We start from the raw sequence: 21,119 nt of genomic DNA, 5'->3' as shown, positions 1-21,119 counted from the left end.
GAAATTAAGATCCTGCTTCCAGAATACCTGATGAAGATGAACTTATAAGCTAATATACTTATTCAACTAGAAAAAAACAGTTGTTTTGTCCACCTATGCAATAATTCATAGGACATTAATGTTAAAAGAATTAAAGAATAATGCCAATTTGTCCCAAGATCATGTCTATTTGAACTCCATCCAATATGAGAATAATAGTAATATCTGGCACTTCTATAGTACTTAACCATTTAAAGGTAATTTATATAATGTTTTATTTGGGTCTCATAACAATAAGATGTTATCCCAATTTTACAAATGAAGAAACTGGGATAGAGAGGAGTTAAGTAATTTACCAAGGCAGAGTTAGAATCTGAACTGCACACATCTAAAAGTTAGAAAAGACTATATCCTAAAAACAAAACAAAACAAAAAACCACTACCCATCACTTTCAGAATTTCAGACTATTAACATTGCTTCTGTTGGAGATGGGGGTAAAAAAGATAAAATACTGCCTTAGAAGCATCTCAGTTTTGGTTATACATGGTTTGTTCATTAATGTAAGTGACAGAAAACATTTTCTGGTCTTCAATTTATTTATTTTTTATTTTTTTGAAAATTTTATTAAATTAATTAATTTAGAATATTTTTCTATGGTTACAAGATTCATGTTCTTTCCCTGCCTTCCCCAACCCCCCTCTTTTAGCTGACACACAATTCCTCTGGGGTTTTACATGGGTCATTAATCAAGACTCATTTCCATACCATTGATTGGTCTTCAATTTAAAAAATATTACATTAATGTAATAAAACTAGCCTTTAGTCTATGTTTCTTCTTGGGACAAGAAAACTTTCTAAAAGTTAGAGCTGATTAAAAATGTAATGTATTACTGTGATAGTGAGTTCCTCAGTCCTGGAAATTAAAATAGAATCTTTAATACTTATCATGGATCTCATCAAAGGAATTCATGTTTCCCATAAGGAATGTAAAGATCATAAAATGACAGAAAATTAAAAGTACAGGAGACCTGGGAAATCATCTGATTCTAAGCTAGGTCTAGATTCAAGCACTCCAGTCCAAGTTAGGAACAAGATTAGAATGCAATGAGACACTTACAGATATATAAAGTACAAAAACAATTTATTTAACATTGAAATGACCCAATTCTGAGGGAAAAAAAATCATCCCTTTGCCTCTTACAATAGCCAAGGAAATAGGCACAAGGATCAGAAATGTTATCGTTCAAGACAGTGGGAATTCCCCTAAATCCTCAAGAGCTGATTCCTTCCTCTCCTCCCATTGACTGGGAATTTTTGTGCCTGAAGCACAAATTATGATTCCTTTCCCCTTAAAAGAGAGGAAAGGAGCCCAACCCAGATAAAGATACCATCACTACTGTATATCTAGTCTTAATCCCTCATTTTACTACTGAAGAAAGTGAAGATTATAGAGCCTTTAAGTGTTTTGCCTAAGCTTTCACAGATCGTAAGTGGAAGAGATAGAATTCAAATATAAGTCACCTAAGTGGGCAGTCAATGTCCTTTTCACTACATTCAGATTATATGCAGAAATGCAAGGTCACGAGGTTTCAATTAATAAGAAATCATATCACAGTCACTAAACATCTTTTTGGTCAACATTCATTGGATATCCCTTATGTGCAGAATGTTCCAGAACAAATGCAAATGAAATGTACAGTAAGCCCCATACACAACAGACCACAGGAAAATAATTATAGCTAAGTGGTGATTAAACATTCAAAAAGAATGTCTAAATTCCACTGCATAGTTTGCCCTGAAATAGACACTTCTTTGTGTAGCCTATTTATTTCTTTATTTATTTTTACAAGTAGCAAGAAACAGGTGTTAAGAATGAAGAAGAATATGGATCTAACCTGTTTCCAAGCAATCAAAATGGTAAATGAAAAAGGTGAAAAAGTACAATCAGGTCTTAAGTTGAAGACATTCCTCATTTTTTTTTACTGCTTGATCCAGGAATATAATTTGGATTCAGATATATATATATATATATATATATATATATATATATATATATATATATATATATATACACACATATCCTCTAATATGATGATAAGACCATTAAACATTAGAGCCTCTAAATAATCTTGGATCTTATTTATTTCCCTTTTTTCTCTATATACTACTATGACTTTTATATTTCTAATTTTAATAGATACTATGTTCATTTATCTCTGGGACATCTATTCCCATGAATAAGTTACTTTAAAAGGAAACAACATCATCTTCATCCCTCAGACTCATAACCTACTCATCATCCCGTGAACTGTTCACCATCTCTCATCCCCCATTTCCAATCTCTTGCCAAAGTCTATGAATTTCCCCTTCGCAGCATCTTTTGTATAAACTCTCTTCTCTCCTCTGCCACTGACATCGCTCTGGTACAGATCTTCATCATTCTAAGACTATTTCAATAGCATTCCATTGGGTTTGCCTGCCTCAAGTCTTTCCTCAATCCAATTCAAACTCCATTCTGGCACCAAAGAGATTTTCTTAAAGCATAGAATGGATCATGCCATTGGCCACCCCCTACCCTACTTCTATTTATAAATTCCAGTGACTTCTTGTCTTCAGGAGCAAAAGAAAAATGTTCAATTTGTCATTCAAGGCCTTTCATAACCTATTCCCTTCTTATTTTTCTTGTTTTCTTATCATTCTCAGCCTGGAACACTCAATATTCTCAATTTTCTTGGCTTTCATTAAGCTCCATTTAAAATCTCATGTTTTAGAGAAAGCCTTTCTCAAGCCCTCTTAATTCTAGCGCTTTCCCTCAGTTAATTATTTTCTAGCTGTCTTATTTATGGCTTGGGTGTATAGATTTGTTGACAGGTTGTCTCCTTCATTTATTAGACTGTGAGTTTCTTGAAGGCAAGGTCTCTCATTTGCCTACTTTTGAATTCTCGGTGTCTAGCAAATGCCTAGTACACAGAATAAACTTTTGGTTTGTCGACAAATATGTGACATTGGAGCATAACCAGAATTTCTATGTTGCATCTTTCTTCTTTCCATTGTTAGATTTGTTTGTTTTTTCATCTTACTGACTAGTGATTTGGTGGGTAGGAGATAGGAATAAATTCAAATATCTATAACACTATTTTATCTGCCGCGCTTAGGGGAATGGCTAAACAAGTTGTGGATATGATTGCAATGGAATTTTACCATGAGAAATGGTGAACAAGATGATCACAAAAAACCTGGATAATTATATATGAAGTGATTAAAAGTAAAGAATCAGAACCAGAATATTGTACATAGTGACAGCAATAATATACGATGATCAACTGTGAATGTCTTAGTTATTATCAGCAATGCAAAGGAATCAAGACAGCATAAAATGACTCATGATTTAAAAAAAAAGTTATCTATAACCATTGAAAAAAAAACTGATGTAGTCTGAATGTAGAGGGAAGCAAACCATTTTTCAATTTATTTCCTTCATTAGTTTTTTAATATAAATGATATATGTCTTTGACAACATAACAAATGAGGAAATACATATTACATAACAGCACATGCATAAGCTATATCATCTTCGCTACAGTCTTAGGAAGAGAGAGAGAGAGAGAGAGAGAGAGAGAGAGAGAGAGAGAGAGAGAGAGAGAGAGAGAACATGGATAGCAAAATGTCATAAAAGGATCATTAAATATTTATATCTATTTGAAATTGGGGAAAACATAATAAAATACAATTATTTTGCCCTAATTGAGTAAAAAAGGAAAATATGTCTTAATTAAGCCAACTAATGACCTGGCATTTTGTTCAGTTGAAATAAAAAATTACTGAAAATGGGAAAGGACCTTGGGAATTATCATCTCCAAACTCTTCCTTTTGGAGAAAATTAAGGATCATAAATTTTAAATAATTGTCCAAAGTCACACAGGGAAGGAAGGAAGGGAAGGAGGGAGGAAGAAAAGAAGGAAGGAAGGAAGGAAGGAAAGAAGGAAGGAAGGAAGGAAGGAAGGAAGGAAGGAAGGAAGGAAGGAAGGAAGGAAGGAAGGAAGGAAGGAAGGAAGGAAGGAAGGAAGGAAGGAAGGAAGGAAGGAAGGAAGGAAGGAAGGAAGGAAGGAAGGAAGGAGGGAAGGAGGGAAGGAGGGAAAGAAGGAGGGAAGGAGGGAAAGAAGGAGGGAAGGAGGGAAAGAAGGAGGGAAGGAGGGAAAGAAGGAGGGAAGGAAGGAAGGAAGGAAGAAATTAAAGTTTGGAAGCAAATCTTTTCAGAAAAGTAAAACCACTATATAGACATACAAGGATTCTCTGCCCTTTCATCTTGCAAAAATCAATAAGGATATAAAACAGCTATATATTTTTTTCCAAAATAAGGAATTGAGAACAAATCTATCAACTGAACAATGAGGATTTTTTTGTTTTATTATCCTCTAATGCATACAATTAGCCCATAAATATTTATTTACCTACTTTGAAGTTGTGAAAAGTCATCAAAACAAAATATGATTCTCTAAAATTTTAGGATTTTAAAAAACAGTGTGGAAGAAATTCTTAATCTACAAAAGCAGCAAAGATCTTTATCCCAAATTTGAAGACAGACATTCCAATCAAGACTCTCCCAATCTATTTGCTTGTCTTATGAAAACAGCTATATCTTAGGTTCTTCATAACTGTAAAGAATCCTATTATTTTCCTGATAGTGGTATGGCTATAAAAATTAATGAGATAATTCTATCATGTCCAAGAGATTTTTTGAGGGCAAATAATTCAGATTACAGTATATATCTTTGTGTTTTTGAAACCTTTTCCCCCAAGTAATCTAATTAAAAGAGACTTACATATGCTTCTGGAATAGTTGATAATATATTCAGTATTTTTGACAAGCTCTAGAATCTTAAAGAAATGTGTATATGTAAAATCGCCATAGACAATTGTCCACAAATATATTTTGTAACTGCATAAAATCATCATTATAACATTAAAATTTAAAAGAAAATTTTATTTTTCTTCAAAAATAACTTTAAGAGAAATGTTTTCACCCCATCTTGACAAGGTGAACATCCATCACATAATTACTGAAGTTATTATAAAATCTATTTAAACATTTAGTCCAGAATGAATAGAGAAATGATGAGAACAGCACAATGCTTGAGAAAAATTATTGTATAGACAAGATTCTTAAATCATTATTCTGAATAGGTGATAGGGCATTTAAATATAGATTATCCCAAACTATTAAGTATACAATGGGAAATTACAATGTACTAGATCTGGACAAAAGCTAAACAAATCACTGATGGTGTCTTTTCAACTTTATTCAAGTAAATTTATCTCAGTCTTCTACTGTGGCAATCTCTCTGATGCTAGCCACTGCCCTTAATCAGTAGTCACTGGCTTGCAATTTGGGGGCTGGGAGTGGGAAGAAGTGGTGATCATCAGATTACTCCTAAAATTATAGCTCACAACCCCCACTGGTGAGTTTGCCTTTAACAGTCAGCCAGGAGACACAATAAGCTCAAAGCAAAAGTCTACATAATTATGAATTAAAAAGAATAGGTGACAAAACAGTATCCTCCCTTCCCCTTCAATTTGGAGCACATTCTCCTACAAAGAAATATAACATCTGTGGCAATGAGTGTGAATTTAGAGTAACTGTATAGTGAGATACAGAACACATTTAGTTAATGTAACTGTTTCCTTTTCAATTCTATTAGAAAGAACTTCACACTCTATAATGGAATAATAGTATATAGATTGTTCTCTTCATTAACATTGTAACACCTGTTTATCTATGATCATCTCATTAAGCTTCATGACTGTATCAATAGACTTTGGTGGAAGAGTAGAACGAAATTTTCCCCCTCTACACACATTCTCTGTTGTTTTGTATTTGCGGAGTAGAGGCTAGATTGCTTAGCCCCTGAATGGTACAATTGGTCCAAACAACGTTTGTAGTAGCCATGAAGAAGGTATGAGATATAGTGGTATGGAAATGGAGACATAAACAAAGAACAAAAGAGTGTGCATAAAAAGAACAAAGAAAATATGGGAGAGTACAGAGATGGCAGAGGGCTACCAAAAATTGCCTCAGGTATAATCCTCAGCCTAGAACAATGATGAGAGGTTTACAAGAATCTTTGCAAGTGTTTTATTGTTCCTAACAATGCTGAAAGGGACAGCTAGTTGGTACAGTAATTGAAGTGCCAATTCTAATTCAGGAAGACTTCAAATCTGGACTCAGACACTCATAGCTATGTGACTCTGGACAAGTCAATTAACTCTATTTGCCTCAGTTCCTCATCTGTCAAATGATCTGAAGAAGGAAATAGCAAACTATTCCTGTATCTTTCTCTAAATAATCAGCATGCTGGGTAAACTTAAATCAATAAACGAAGAAAGGTCAAATATGGCATCATTGCTATACATAGACATTAAACATTTAAAATTAATTTTTGATGACTAAGAGACTCGGTAAGCTTGTCATGAAATGTCTTGCCTCAAAGGGTCACAATTTTGCTCTTTTTTATTGGATCTAACATCAAGTGAAGACATTATAGGACCAAAGTGTGAATCCATAATGTGCCAGAGTGTTTTAGCAGTCAGTATAACACAAAGAACAAATATCCAGGAATCGTGCCATGCCTAGAAAGTATACTAGTAAATAAAACAGGCAGAATGCAGGAAGGAAGGAAGGAGGGAAGGAAGGAACGAACGAACGAACGGACGAAGGAAGGAACGAAGGAAGGAACGAAGGAAGGAAGGAAGGAACGAAGGAAGTAGAGGGAAGGAAGGAACAAAGGAACGAAGGAAGTAGAGGGAAGGAACGAAGGAACGAAGGAAGTAGAGGGAAGGAAGGAAGGAAGGAACGAAGGAAGTAGAGGGAGAGGAGAGGAGAAAAAAGAAGAAACCAGCATCTTTTGAAAAGCAAGATAATGCGAATAAAATCTCAGAAACAAGTCCTTATATTCATGCCAATGTCACTTGAAACACAAAATTTCAGAAGTAATCAGTTAGAGAAAACACCTATACTTACAATTTGCAAATATTGAGGAGGGGTGGGTATAAGGGGAAAGTAGGCTGATCAAAAAAGTTTGTAAGGAGATTCAATTTATATGTGCCCTTTTTCCCTTCACCATTATTTCTCAGTATCTGTGTCCTAAAAGAGCTCCCAAATAGCATGAAAGCAATCCTTTGCTCGGCTATTTGCATGACAAATTTAAGGCACTACCAGCATTCTCTAGTTGTCTGAAAGTCGTTGAAATCAGTAAAGACAAGCATCTGCCCCAGTGGCATAGGTTGCTATGACACATGTATATAACATTTGGCTTTGTGATAAGGCTACATGCTGAGTAACATTCAAATAGAATTTATTTTTAGCATGTCACTTTTTTAAAATTTCTGAGTGAAAGGCTCATAACATAGACAGCAAATGAAAAGAATAAAGAAAAACCAGGAAGTGTTCAATAGGATAGGAGCTAGGTGTTTTCCTCTCAAAATGTCATGGATCATTATTGAAAGGGAGCCATTTATTGGGATAAATGATGGGTTTCTGCTCTGAGTAGCTCTTAGATGAAGGAAATGAGAACCATGTTTTCATTTGTAATCCAAATGGATTTTGAAGTTAATTTTTCAAGAAGAAAGAGATCTAGTTTTCATTTTAATACGATGTCCCTTTTTAAAAGTCATATTCATGTCTGGAAAAAAAGAAAAAAAATCTTTCTGTTATCACATTGATTGCTTCCTCACCTTTATAGGTAATGACTGGGTGTTCAGCTCTCTGACACTGCATATCTTCTGCTGCCACTGGTTGTATGACTCCCAGCAATCCCAAACTTGTAACTAGCCACATGATGAAGTAAGTTCCCTCCATGATAGCCATGAGGTCCTTGTTACTGCCCACTTTTCTTTTAACTGGAAGTTCTTCTTCCACTCATCTGTGAGAAGTACCTGAAGAACACAACAGGGGGAAAAAAAATTATTAAAAGGAAAACAAAACAATGAGATCCAGTTGCCTAGAAAGTGGTCAGATGGAAATATACACATTATCAGTTTTAATGTTATGATTTTTGAAATAGAGAAAAAACCTACAGAATGCATATCTATAATAATATTCTGGGTCATTGCATTTCCTCTATATTTTGAAAAAGATTGTTGTATCAACAGGCATTTAATGTGTCTAACATATGCCAAATACAGTGCTATATGATGTACAAAATTATATTCATGACAAATTGGAGATAATCACAGAGGGAAGGCACCAAGATGAAGGGTGAATGGGAAAGACATTTTATAGAACATGGGACATTAGTTGGAATTTGAAGGAAATAGGGCAAGGAAGGAGGAGTCAGAGATGAGGAAAGAGAGAGTTCCAGGAATGGGAAACTCCCAGGTACAATAAATACCTTCTCTAGTTTCTCCGAGATCTTACAAGTAATTATTTAACAATATTTCTACACTTGATCTTAGCCAAAAGGCCAAGAAACAATTTTAACAATATTTCTAAGGAAACACCAAGACTAAGAAAATAATATTTGAATATAATAAGGAATACTTATTCCATCCTTACTCAGGGAGCTCTCTAAAAGGAGCTACAATGGACATCAGTAAAAGAATTCCCCACTCTTCTCTTTCCAGGGGAAGCTAGGGGACACAGTGGATACTGTACTGTACTTGGAGTCAGTAAGACCTAAGTCGAATTCTGCTTCAAACACTAGCTTATGTGGCCCTCATAAGTCACTTAATCTCCCTCTCTTATCCTAACCTCCTTCAGACTCAATTTCCTCACCTGCAACATGGGGGTGATAACACCTAGTTCTTAGGGTTGTTTTCAGAACCAAATTAAAATATATATAAAGTACATCATAAACTTTAAAGCACTATGTAAATTGTAGTTTATTATTACTATTATTGAAATATATTAAGTATTCTGTAGCTAGAAGCCATCGCAGTCTACAGAAGCCCTTACAAAAATGTCATGAGATATAAAGTATCTGTCACAATCTTGATAACCTGGAAGTTAAAAGCATCCATCAAAAATTTCGTTCAGATTCACCAGTCTGTCATTTTTTGATCTAATAAAGTTTCCAACTTATAGTCTAGATACAATCAAGTTTTGCTATGAGAAAGATTATTTTCAGGACCCAAATGACTTTACTTAGTGACTCAGCTGTGGGTCAAGGGCAGTTTAAAGGCGTGATCTACCAGAATTAATCAATGGTAATAATTCCCAAGTTGCATGACAAATCTAGAGGTCAAAGAAATCTGTGTTTAAGTCCCACCTCTGACACACACTGGTTGATTGACTCAGGTCAAATCATTTAACTCCCCATTACCCTCCAGCAACTCTCTAAGGATTTAAACTTCAGAACCATTGTTAATCTGCATTAGTAGAAGGAATGTCTTCCTAGCAATTGATGACCATTGATGAAATGAAAGGAACTGGCCTTTGTTCTACACTGTTGCTGTCTCCATAGTATGAGAGATAAGTGAAATTATTGTCTTCTCAGTATGACTCAGAAAAAAACAATCTATAGTTAATATGTTACTTCTCACCCCCTCCAACCCCCCTCAGCCTACACATTTGGGCATATGTAGATAGAGAAACCAAAAATACAAGTGGACACAGATTAAATTTATTACTTAGCATTAATGTCATAAGAGAGAATCACTCAATTTGCAATAAATGATCAATGCTACTTAAAACAAACATTTGAGTTTTTATGTATGACAGAAAGATAAAAAGAAACAGAAATGGACTGGGTGGGAGGTGGTAAAGCTAGGTAGTTCATTGGGTAGAGAGCCAGTTCCAGGGACAGAAGGTCCTGGGTTCAAATTTTACTTCAGACACTTCCTATCTCTGTGATTCCAAATAAGTCACTTAACCCCAACTACCTAGTCCTTATTTCTTTTCAGCCATGGAACCAATATATAATATTGATTCTAAAACAGAAGGTAAGAGTCTCAAAGAGAGAGAGAAATAGAAATGGCAAAAAGAATTGTTACCTGGGACACTGAAAGAGATTAATAGGAAAATACTCATACATATATTCATAATTTGGGGATTCAGTGTGACATATTGCATAGTGTTGGATTACAAATTTGAAGAGACCAGAGTTCAAATTATTTCCTTAGCTCTTTCTTCCTCTATGTAATAAGAATGGTAACAGTACCTACCTGTGTGAATTAAATAATATCATGTATACAAAACACTCTACAAAACTTAAACTGTGCTATATTTTAGCTACTATGATAAAAATTAATTATGTTTTTATAGCTTACACATTCCACAGGGTTTTTTTGAGGGTTTGTAATTTGCAATTTGGCAACATGCTTCATTTTATCTTATAGTAAAGTTATAAATGCCCTTTATAGTAAAAAAGAGGGAAAGGTATATGCTGAATCAAATCATTTTTTGGAGAATATAGTTCTTATACCTCAAATAGAGCTCCCATTGAACAAATATTTCTTTAGTACCCAAGTCATTCCAAGTCTACACTTTCCTAACTCAGCACATTTATAAGTTAACATGACTCTTTTCTTGAAAGGATTAACTACTCTATCACAGCCACCAAGATCATTTCCAATCGAATTAAGCAGATTACCCTGTGAAATTGGCATCACTTCACTTTAGCTGAAATTCAATTTCCAAAAAGTTAAAATCACATTATTTATAACTGTGTGCTGCCTTGAGGGAAAAACAGAAGACAAATATATTCTTTAAGAGGGAAAACAAATCCTAGCCAAATAAATACTGCTCCAATTTCATTGCCCAGTTAATTAAAAATATTTGGAGTAATTGAATGCTAAACAAGTGAGTTTTCCCCAAAGTAAGGGCCTATTACATAAGACCTGAATCCAAACTGTTGTCCCTAAAATATAAATATTGCCATAGTCATTTCTGAATCTAAAGCCTTCATTTAAGTTTTCTTCTGTGGGAGGACTTTTGTGTAAGCAAGATCCAAATAAGTACATCTCTTTAAAATGTTTGAGCAATAAATAACATTTACCATTCACGCCCACACTGTAACTGAATAGTCTTTCAGAAACAGAAAATAACTAGTCTTTAGGGAGTGAAATTACTGTCAGGTAAAAAAAAAGAAATTAGAAGAATAGAAAGTTATAAAAGAAGTTACTCTTATGTAAAGAGAGATAACTACTAATTAGTCAAATGAAATAGAATTCAACTAAACTAATACACTACTCTTAGGACAGAAGCCAATTATGCAGGTAGGTGGCCAGTGGAAAGAGAATTGGCCAGTGTGAGACATATATTATCTGTGTGATCCTGGGCAAGCCATTAATCCTCTGTCTCAGGTTATGCAACTGTTAATTGGAGATCATAAAGACACCTGCCCCTCTAGAGCTATTGTAACAATCAAATGTCCTTTTTGTAAAAAGTGTTTAGCCTAGAACCTAATACATACTAGGAGCTTAATAAATACTTATTCTCTTCCATTTCCTTCTGAAGATAGATAGATGGATAGATAGATAGATAGATAGATAGATAGATAGATAGATAGATAGATAATAAAATTATGATAAAGATAAGGCATAATAAAAACAAGATATTCTAAAATCAAATTTCATCTAGGTAGCCTGGTGAGATAGTCCAATTATTTTTCCCTTATAAAGTTATACTGGGTCATATCAATTTAGTACATGGGATAGGGTCACAGAGAATGTGACCCACAATATATTTTTCTAGACCTTTCCCTAAAGCTCTGACCAAGAAGTATAAAAGGTTACCAAGGAAAAGAATTTCTAAAACAGAAACCTCCAAAATATTTGTATATCTCAAAATAAGTTTGGTAGCTAGGAAAAAACTACTATCTAGGTTTCAGGGATGGGGAACTGATAAATCAGTAGGCTTTTTAGTGTAGTTTTGTTTTTGTTTTTTGGAAATGGAGACATTTGCATTCATAAGTTAAGGGAATTCATGTTTAAATTGGCATTTCTATGCATATATCCAAAGGGAAACTAAAGAACACTTCCAATAAGAATTTCTGAGCAGCTCCCTGACACCAAGATTAATACATTGGCTCAATCAGGAAAATACTGATCTCAAGGTGATTACAATAATAATAATAATAATAATATGTACTTATTTAGTGACTCCTGTGTTAAAGGTTTTGTGCTAGGTGCTAGATATACAAATTTTAAAAAATGAAACAGTTGCTCGCTGCCTAAACAAACTACCTGGATAAGTCACAAACTTCTAAGACTTACTTTTCTTCATCTGTTAAATGAGGACCTGAGACTTCATGACTTCTAAGATTCCTTCTAGTTCTAAGTTTATGATTTTATAAGTGCATTCAAAATATATAACAAAATAAATATACAGTGTAATTTAGGGAGCTAAAGCACTAGAAACATGAAAGGAGACAGGTAAAGGTTTCATGTAGAATTCAGTTAACTGTCTAAGACTGGATTTGGATTCAGGAAGATGAGTAATCCTGACTCCAGGCCTCTTTCAGGGTACCATCTTATTGCCAGAGATTAGATGGAGAAAGGCAACTTAATTTAGACCTTAAAGAAATCAAAAGGATTAGGTCAGGCAAAAAAGAGGAAATTCAGTTTACCTGAGTTTAAAGGAAACTGGGGATTCTAAACTGCAGAGAAGAGAGGAAAGTGTATATCAGCAGTTGGGAATAGTCATAGCACTGTGATGCAAAATCAAGTATTACAGAGGAAAGACACCAGAGAAGGCCAAAAGCTTTTCCTAAAATATCTTTCTCCCTGGGCTGTTTAATCTCAGTTTCCTGTACCATCTTGAATGGTCTAATCCCCAAGAAGGATTAACCATTATTTTTTTTAAAGCCCTTACTTTCTATCTTAGGATCAAAACTATGTATTGGTTCCAAGATGGAAGAATGGTGAGAGCTAGGTAACAGGGCTAAAGTGAATTTTCTAGGGTCACACAGCTAGGAAGTGTCTGAGGTCAAATATGAACTCAGGACCTCCCATCTCTAGGTCTGGCTCTCTATCCCTGGGCCAGCATTGATCATTATTGAATTCACCACTTCAACACATAGTCTATATTCCTGACTGGAATTTCCTCTTTCCTGCCTGACCTAATCCCACTGATTCCTTCAAGGTCTAAATTAAGTTGTCCTTCTGGCACACTGGAAAGAGTACCAGGAAGTCTCATCTTCCTCAGTTCAAATCCAACATCAGACAGTTACTAGGTGTGACCCTGGGCAAATCACAACTCTGTTTTCCTCACTTTCCTCATCTGTAAAATGAGATAGAGAAGGAAATGGCAAATTACTTCAGGATCTTTTCCAAAAAACCCTAAATGTGGTCATAACGGATCTGAAATGGCTGAAATGACTGAATAAGAAAAAAGTCCTCTCCAACAGCTGCATATAACAGGTGTTAAATTCAAAAAGTAGTGGATACAACATAGACATAGAATTGCAGATGTAGGACTTAAGATGTCATTTTACTCTAATCTCACTTATCTCTCCTCTTATTTAGATAACATTTATTGACTTCATCATTCCCTTGGTATTTAAGAACACACTGCAATTGTACTGTTATTTCACTTTCATTTATGACTTTAAAGAAAAAATGTTCTTCCAAATGATTCTGAGTAACTAAATATCCTCAAACACTACAGTCTATGAAGGACCAAAGTTTCAGGTTACCCATGAAGGAATGCATGATGGGCATATGAAGCCTGCAGGAAATTTATCATGGCAACCTATGTCCAAAAAGTGGCATGGGAAAAATCACCAAGGGAATGGATGGTTGGAAAAGAATATGGAATCTCTATTATCTAAATAGTTTGTCCCTTGATAAGTGGAATTTTTAGTGAAGATAGTGAAGAAAAAGAAAAGAAAGATTCCCCTTTTATAAATCCTCATGCTCCTATGACCATCTACTTCTACGTACCTTCTCCTCTGCCTCGAGATAGAAAATATGAGAACAAACAAGACAGGATAGAAAAAGAAAAGGAGAAAAAAGAAAAGGACAGAATAGAAGAATCAAAGAGTAAAAAGAAAGTTGAAATGAATTTATTTTCCTTCCAAATACAAAATGGATTACATCTCAGAACAAGCATACAGAATGAAAGCTGAATCATTTTAATTTTAGTCAGCAGGCATTATAAAAAATTTAATATGAGTAATTCTCAAAAGTTTGGGGAAAAATTTTTTTAAAATAAGAAATTTCCCCCCCTCCCTGAAAAAAGCAGAGGTGGGTTAAGTGGAATATACCATACTAGTCACCAATAGAGATAATATTGATTTGGGAGCCTTTCTAATAGTGCATATAAATGGATACAGAATAAAGAGTATTTCTTCTCTTTTACTGTTGGACAAGGAAGCCAAAAGTTGAAAATAAGAATTCTAATAGAACTTTCCATCTTTGTATGTAGAATCATTCATGTGAATGTCCTCTTTTCCCTTTAACTAAAGTACAGGCACTTGAATAAAATATCCTGATAATCAGAAGCATCAACCTCAGTATATACCTTATAAGACATGCTTCTTAGAGTGTGGAAAGAAAATATCTATAGGAATAGTCAATAAAGCATAAAGTTTGTATGATATCCTTTCTTGGAAAAACCACAAGGACAAAATATTTATTTTTTCAACCCCTTTAAAAAATTCACACAAAGAGATATTCTATTTATACATAACCACACCCATACCAGCTTTTTCAGAATTAAAGTCAAAATTAATTGGTTGTTTTTATCTGTCTTCTACACATAACTAGAATAACTTCATGTCTATGGTGGTCTCTTTACTGTGTGAATTTTATATTATTTTCGACAATGTAACCTGATTGTCAAGCTTTGGCCCAAGGGGGGGCTATAATAACAAAGTCAAACTTTAAAAACAAAAACAAACATCATTTTGATAATGCAAAGTATGACAGTCCTTGACTCCTGCAGCTCATCCAGGTACCACTTTAAACCAGTTTGAATATGAAGCAAGTTTTGTCATCTATAGACTTCCATCATATCTAAAACCTGACAAGTTGGATTTTATAGCTACAATAAATGACCTCATTGTTCAGATAGGGGAAAAGCATATGTCAAACTATAATATATACTTCAGTAACAGTCCTACTCCAGTAAAAAATTTATATCAGTTTCTTTAGAAATTGTTATTAGACTTTTGCCCCCATTGACTTGTTGTGATTCAATTTGCCTAGGGATGTGCATGAAAATAAATTATATATATATATGTATAATTTATTTAAAGGAAATATTTGTTATATTTGTCAACAGGTTTTCAAATACAATGATAGTTCATTCAATCTATTTTTGTTGGTTAAGCCAATGAAATAATTATTTCTAAGAGAAAAAAAATGTAACTAATGGAAACTTCAAGGGAAAGTAACTATATTAGCAATTTCTAAAGGATTTATCTAGGGATGCATCCCTCAAGGCAAAAAAGTCATATGGTCAAAATAAAATAATCAAATTTTAAGTGATTCTCAGAGTGTACAAATTACTTTTATATGAGCTACCAAATGGTATTTGTTTTTTAATTAAAAGAAGCATTTCTGGAAATGTTGCTAACATCTTTGTCAATCAGAAGGTTAGTATCTTTACTAATGCAGAGACTCTACAGGGATTTAGGTAATAAAGGAAAGCACAGATCTTGGGCAACTTGAAAGAAAAAGAAACAAGTCAAAGGCTAGGACACTGGACTTGAAGTTAGAAATATAAATTCAAATGCTTCTCAGACACTTACTGGCTGAATGACACTGGGGAAGTCATTTAATTGCTCTGCATCTGTTTCCTTATATGTTAAATGAGGGCTACATCTTTGAATTCTAAGGTTATTTATGGAAATGAATCTCTGATCTTAGAATCTTATGAAACATTGCTGACTTTGAGTTATATTGTCCAAACAGAAAAAAATCATACTGATTCTCATAAGCTTTTATCCTTTTTCCTATTTAAATCTGTAATTTCAATAAATTTTGATAGTTGTTTTTTCTGTCCTAAAGATATTATCTACAGGTGCAACAGCCTTATCCTCTTATGATCTTTGATAATTTTGGTCAGTTAAAAATCCTTAACTTACTTGAGTTTTGTTTTGCTGTTTTTTAACTTTTAACTAATTTTTATTAAATTGTCAAATTAATGATAGAAAAGATAGAAAGATAACTATGAGGAAGCAGATTAAAAGGTAATATAGCTCTAGTTTGGGAAAAAGGAGGTTGAAGATAGATGTAATCAATGTCTGAAAGAACAAGAGATGATGCTATCAGTCAATCAAAACAAAATAAAAATTAAAAAAGTAATAAAAGCAAATAAGTAAATAAGGAACACTTTAAGTAGAAGGGAATGTGTGTTTGGGTAATTCATATTATAATAAGTTATTAAAAGAACTTTAGATATTATAGGCAGAACCATGAGCTGTTGGGCTTGGTATTGAAGATTTATATATATAAAATTTTAAGTGGTTCTTAGAATATTTTATACACACACATATGGGGGAGGGGAATAGAGAGAAACAGAGTATATAAATGTCATCAAGTCCAATCTCCAATCTCCATCTTTTACAGATAAGGAAACTGAAGCCAAGAGTAATTAAGTAACTTGCCTAAGGTCATTTACATCCACTAAGTATCTGAGGTAGGACATAAATGTGTTTTCCTGAATCCCAATCCGTCACTCTATCTGCTATACCTTATTTTCTTCATAGGAATCCAAGATATTTCTCAGCTAATATAGTAAGATACACTGCATACTATCTGGTAATTGGGTTATTGACTCTTATGTTGCTAATACAAACAAATCAGGGTTGTGTTATTTGAACTGGTCTCAAATGACAAATACTTGTCCTATTTGCTGTTAATATTAAGCAAACTAAACTAAAGAATATATATTATCAGAATTCTTTCAAATTAGAACAATGCTGGAAGTGAGACTTGGTTCTTAAAGGCTTTGTCAATGAAGTACACTATCAGCAGATACTAAAATAGAAATTCTCTTTTGGATAGTCTTCTGAGGACAAGCCTATATATAATTGCAGAAAAATGTAAAGTGCTTCACCAACATTAAAATGTTCATGAATGCCAGCTACTCAATCTAGAATTATGCCCAAAGTGTTATAAATCTATATACCTTTTGGTCCAGCAGTACTACTATTAGGTTTATTTCCTAAGGTGATAAAGGAAAAAGAAAAAGAACCTATATGTTCTAAAATATCTTTGCATTGCAAAGAACTAGAAATTGAGGAGATGCCCATCAATTGAGGAATGGCTAAACAAGCTATGGCTTGATTGGGATGGAAGAAATGATGAATAAATTAATTTAAAAATCAACATTAAATTATGAAGAATGAAATGAAGAGGACTAAGAGAACAGTATATAAAGTAACAGAAATATTATTGGCAGAATAATTTGTGTATGTCCACTTCCAGAAAAAGAACTGAAAAACAGAAACAAGCAAGACACAGTTCTATATAGGCATTTATCTTTTTTTTGTCAAATATTGCTTTCTCCAAAATACAGAGGGTAGCAAGGATGGGTCATTCTTGAGGTACTTTAATATAACCAACAAATCCTATGAAAGAATAGTGAAATTAATTAGCCCACTTTGGCTGAAAATCATAACCTATCAGGTAAGTTTTCCCCTAAGTAAGTTAATAATGGTACTAAATACAAATAACCTAAGAATCATTATAGATTGTATTTATTTGAAATGCATGCATGAAGTACCATTTTCAAAAGCACTGATTTATTGTTGGTTTGTTTAGAAGAATTTGATGTCAGAATTTTTAAAAATCACTTCACAAATTTCCTTTTTACCATTTTATTTCACTAGCTCCATGGTATGGGGATACTTATGAATATACTTCTGCCAGTATTTTGAAGATCTAAGATTTTGCTGGTGTAGATACTTCCCACATAAATGATAAACTCTCACTGACCCAATTGATAGCATTCAAGTGTGGTTATGGATGAAAAATTTGGCAGTCTACAGCAAATCTGATGAAGAATCTCTGAATTTAGACAGGCATATCCTCAGAAGAAAAACATTTATTAGGCCAACAAGTAAAGACTTCTAGCTTGGTAAGACTGGCCAGAGTTGATGCTTTGTTAGCATAGCCTGAGGGCCTAATGTGGGGTCCCTTCACTAGATCAATCATCAGAGTAGGACTTGGGTAAAAAATTGTTATAGCTATATTTATGAATACATAAAATTTAAAACTTTTAATTAAGAATTAAAAACATCTTTCGTGACATAAAAATAACATCTCATAGAGATTTTACAATACATTAAAAAAAGATTTATAGATTATTGCCTAGTTAGCCTGATTCTTTACTCTTTGGGATATGAAAATAATGAATCTATCCCCTCCCTCAGTCATATAGCCCCAAGGCACACATACAACCAAAGCTTCTCTAGAAGTAATGTTCATTCCAACACTAGAGATAAATTAGTTATAAACTGCAATAGAGCTGAAGACTGAATATAAAATTAAATATTGAAGAAAGAAAACATAATGTTCCTTCAAAACTAGACCAAAAAAAACCAACCTCTAACATAGTGTTCAGGGACTGATAAATGCCTTAACAGAAAGAAGTATTCAAATTTTGAGGAGCAAGAAAAAAAATTGTTGTTTAACTTTGACAGATAGCAGTCACAACAGAAAAATGGGTCAAGATAATCAGTAATTAAGTCTCAATAATTTGATTAAGGAGCAGTTTGTGTCTAAAATCTCTAAAAGCTGTAAACCTCAAATTTCCTTAGACTTATAATTGTTGAAAATTTCACCATTGGGATATTTCATACTTGGAAAATTTCTTACTGATAGTCTATTGGAATGGGAACTCCATTGGCATGGGAGGTTCCTTCTCTTCCCTTCTTAAGATTACTTTAGGACAGAAACCCTTTGCTGAACAATGGAAAGGACTTTGATCTATGCTTAAGCATAGAACAGGAATTTCTTTGAGTCTTGATTGATTTTAGAATTGATACAATGGAGATACTTGGAATAAATCTCCACCCTATTCAGTCCTAATAGGATTGAGTAAGGGCTGCAGCCTAGATCAAAATTTAATTATTCCAATCTCTACCATACTCAAGTTAACAGGATTTAGAAAGGGCTGTAGCAAAGGAGTATAGATTTAATCATTTGAAAATATGACCTTCAACAGACATGTGCAAAAGCCAGAAACCTCTGGGCGGTCCTGGGTTAAGCGAGAGCCTCCATTGACAGGGAAATTGATGAAGAGTGATTGGTAGATGTGAGGACTGAGGGGAGGCAACTTGGATGGTGTCCTTAAAGATAGGAGGGTCTGGAGACTGGGGGTGGTTGATTTTGGTGGGTCGGTGTGGTTCCTGGGCTCTGAGGAAGCTTGCTCTGAAGGAAGCTGAAGGTGGGGGCCTCTGAGACTGTTTCTCCATTTTGGACACGTGAGTGAAAGGGACTGATCTCTTTTCTTTGCCCCAGCTATCTAAGGGCTTGGGCCTTTTGGCCCAGCCTAAACAGAAGGGGTATTTAAGCCCTATTCCCTTCTCTCCCCTTTCTCTCTCTATATATATCTCTAATTCCTTTCTTGCTCCTATTGTAATTAAACTCCAAAAAAGGCTGACGGCTGACTTGAGTTTTTCATTTAGGAATTACATAGCTGATTCCTTGGCGACCTTAAATTAATATATATCAGTCTTTTAAAGTGATTCCCTTGTAACATTGTGGCTGACCACACGGGAGTCTAAAGAATCCTCTCAATAAAACTTTTTCCTTGCCTTTTTACTATACTGTTTCACCACTTAGTTCTTTTTTTTTAACAAAAAACTTGGCTTAAAGACACAGCTGCTAGAACACGTGAGTATAAAAAACTTTTTCTCTTTTCTCCTTAAGTTAAATTGGAATCAGCAGTTTTTTCTTTTTCTTCCCTTTAATCTTAAGGGACAGCTGGGTAGCTCAGTGGATTGAGAGCCAGCCCTAGAGGCAGAAAGTCCTGGGTTCAAATCGGACCTCAGATACTTCCCAGCTGTGTGACTCTGATAGACAGAAAACAGCTGTTTTTAAATCTCAGCAACAGGACTCTAAAGTCCTGGCTGGAAGAACTGTTTCTAAATATCCTTTCCCTTAAGGAACAACTTCCTGGATTAGAAAAAAAAAAAACCCTGTGGAAAGTTTGTTGCTTTGCCCTGCTCCCCACGTGTTTTGTGAAATTACAAAATATATATATAAAAATGGGTACTACATTCTTTGACAATTATATGGCAGCTGAAGAAGTAGGGGCATTGAGGAATGAAGGATACCTCCAAATTTTTATATTAATAGGTACTGTCATTTTTGTACTCCTCAATACTATATTTAGAGATGAAAAAATAAAAAATATTGAGGATAAAATAAAACAAAATGAGGATAAAATGAAACAAAATGAGGATAAAATAAAACAAAATGAGGATAAAATAAAACAAAATGAGGATAAAATAAAACAAAATGAGGATAAAATAGAAAATATTGAGGATAAAATAGAAAATGTTGAGGATAAAATGAAAAAAAATGAGGATAAAATAGAAAATATTGAGGATAAAATAGAAAATATTGAGGATAAAATAGAAAAAATTGAGGATACAATAGAAAAAATTGAGGATAAAATAGGAAATATTGAGAATAAAATAGAAAAACTTGAGGATAAAATAGGAAATATTGAGAATAAAATAGGAAATATTGAGGATAAAATGGGAGATATGGAAGATAAAATAGGAAAAATTGAGGATAAAATGCAAGCCCAATTAGAAGATCTAAAAAGTTTCTTACAGGATCAATTGGCAAAAAACCACTCTACCAGAAACAGACCTGTTTCTGAACCTTTGAATGAGGAAATTTCCTTCCCTGAAATAGAGATGGAAAACACCTTCCCTATAGCCCAGTTAACAGACTGCTTCTCTCGTGTAGTGCAAATCTTGTCTGAATTTAATCCCCAAAACCCTTCCCCTGCAATCCCAGCTTCTCATGTTCCTTCTCCTACAGAAAACCAAATTCCAATGCAAGGGAGATCTTGTCCTCCTAGAGAAACCTGTCCTTGTCAAACTGACCCACAGGTGCAAAATTCAACTAGAGGCCTGTTTCCTCTAAGAGAAGTACCTGAAATAGGACGAAATGGGGATGTGGTGACTTTAAGACATAGGATACCGTTTACTCCCCAAGAAATAAATGAATTTACACG

The 21,119-nt window shown here is 34.0% G+C and overlaps 1 protein-coding gene and 1 pseudogene across 1 annotated transcript in view; both read right to left on the bottom strand.

Moving 5' to 3' along the window:
* SEMA5A (semaphorin 5A) overlaps nt 1-21,119 on the bottom strand; it is a 657,936-nt gene that overhangs the window by 454,631 nt on the left and 182,186 nt on the right. Inside the window, exon 3 of the mRNA XM_007486811.3 lies at nt 7,712-7,912. Within this exon, the coding sequence (XP_007486873.1) occupies nt 7,712-7,844 (133 nt within the window). The 5' untranslated portion in view covers nt 7,845-7,912. The remainder of the gene's footprint in view (nt 1-7,711; nt 7,913-21,119) is intronic.
* LOC130458684 (U2 spliceosomal RNA) lies at nt 8,326-8,451 on the bottom strand (annotated as a pseudogene).

The sequence above is a fragment of the Monodelphis domestica genome, chromosome 3, assembly GCF_027887165.1.
Source record: "Monodelphis domestica isolate mMonDom1 chromosome 3, mMonDom1.pri, whole genome shotgun sequence".
Taxonomy (NCBI): Eukaryota; Metazoa; Chordata; class Mammalia; order Didelphimorphia; family Didelphidae; genus Monodelphis; species Monodelphis domestica.
Note: the sequence above shows the minus strand (reverse complement) of the source record. Positions and strands in the feature narration are given on the sequence as shown.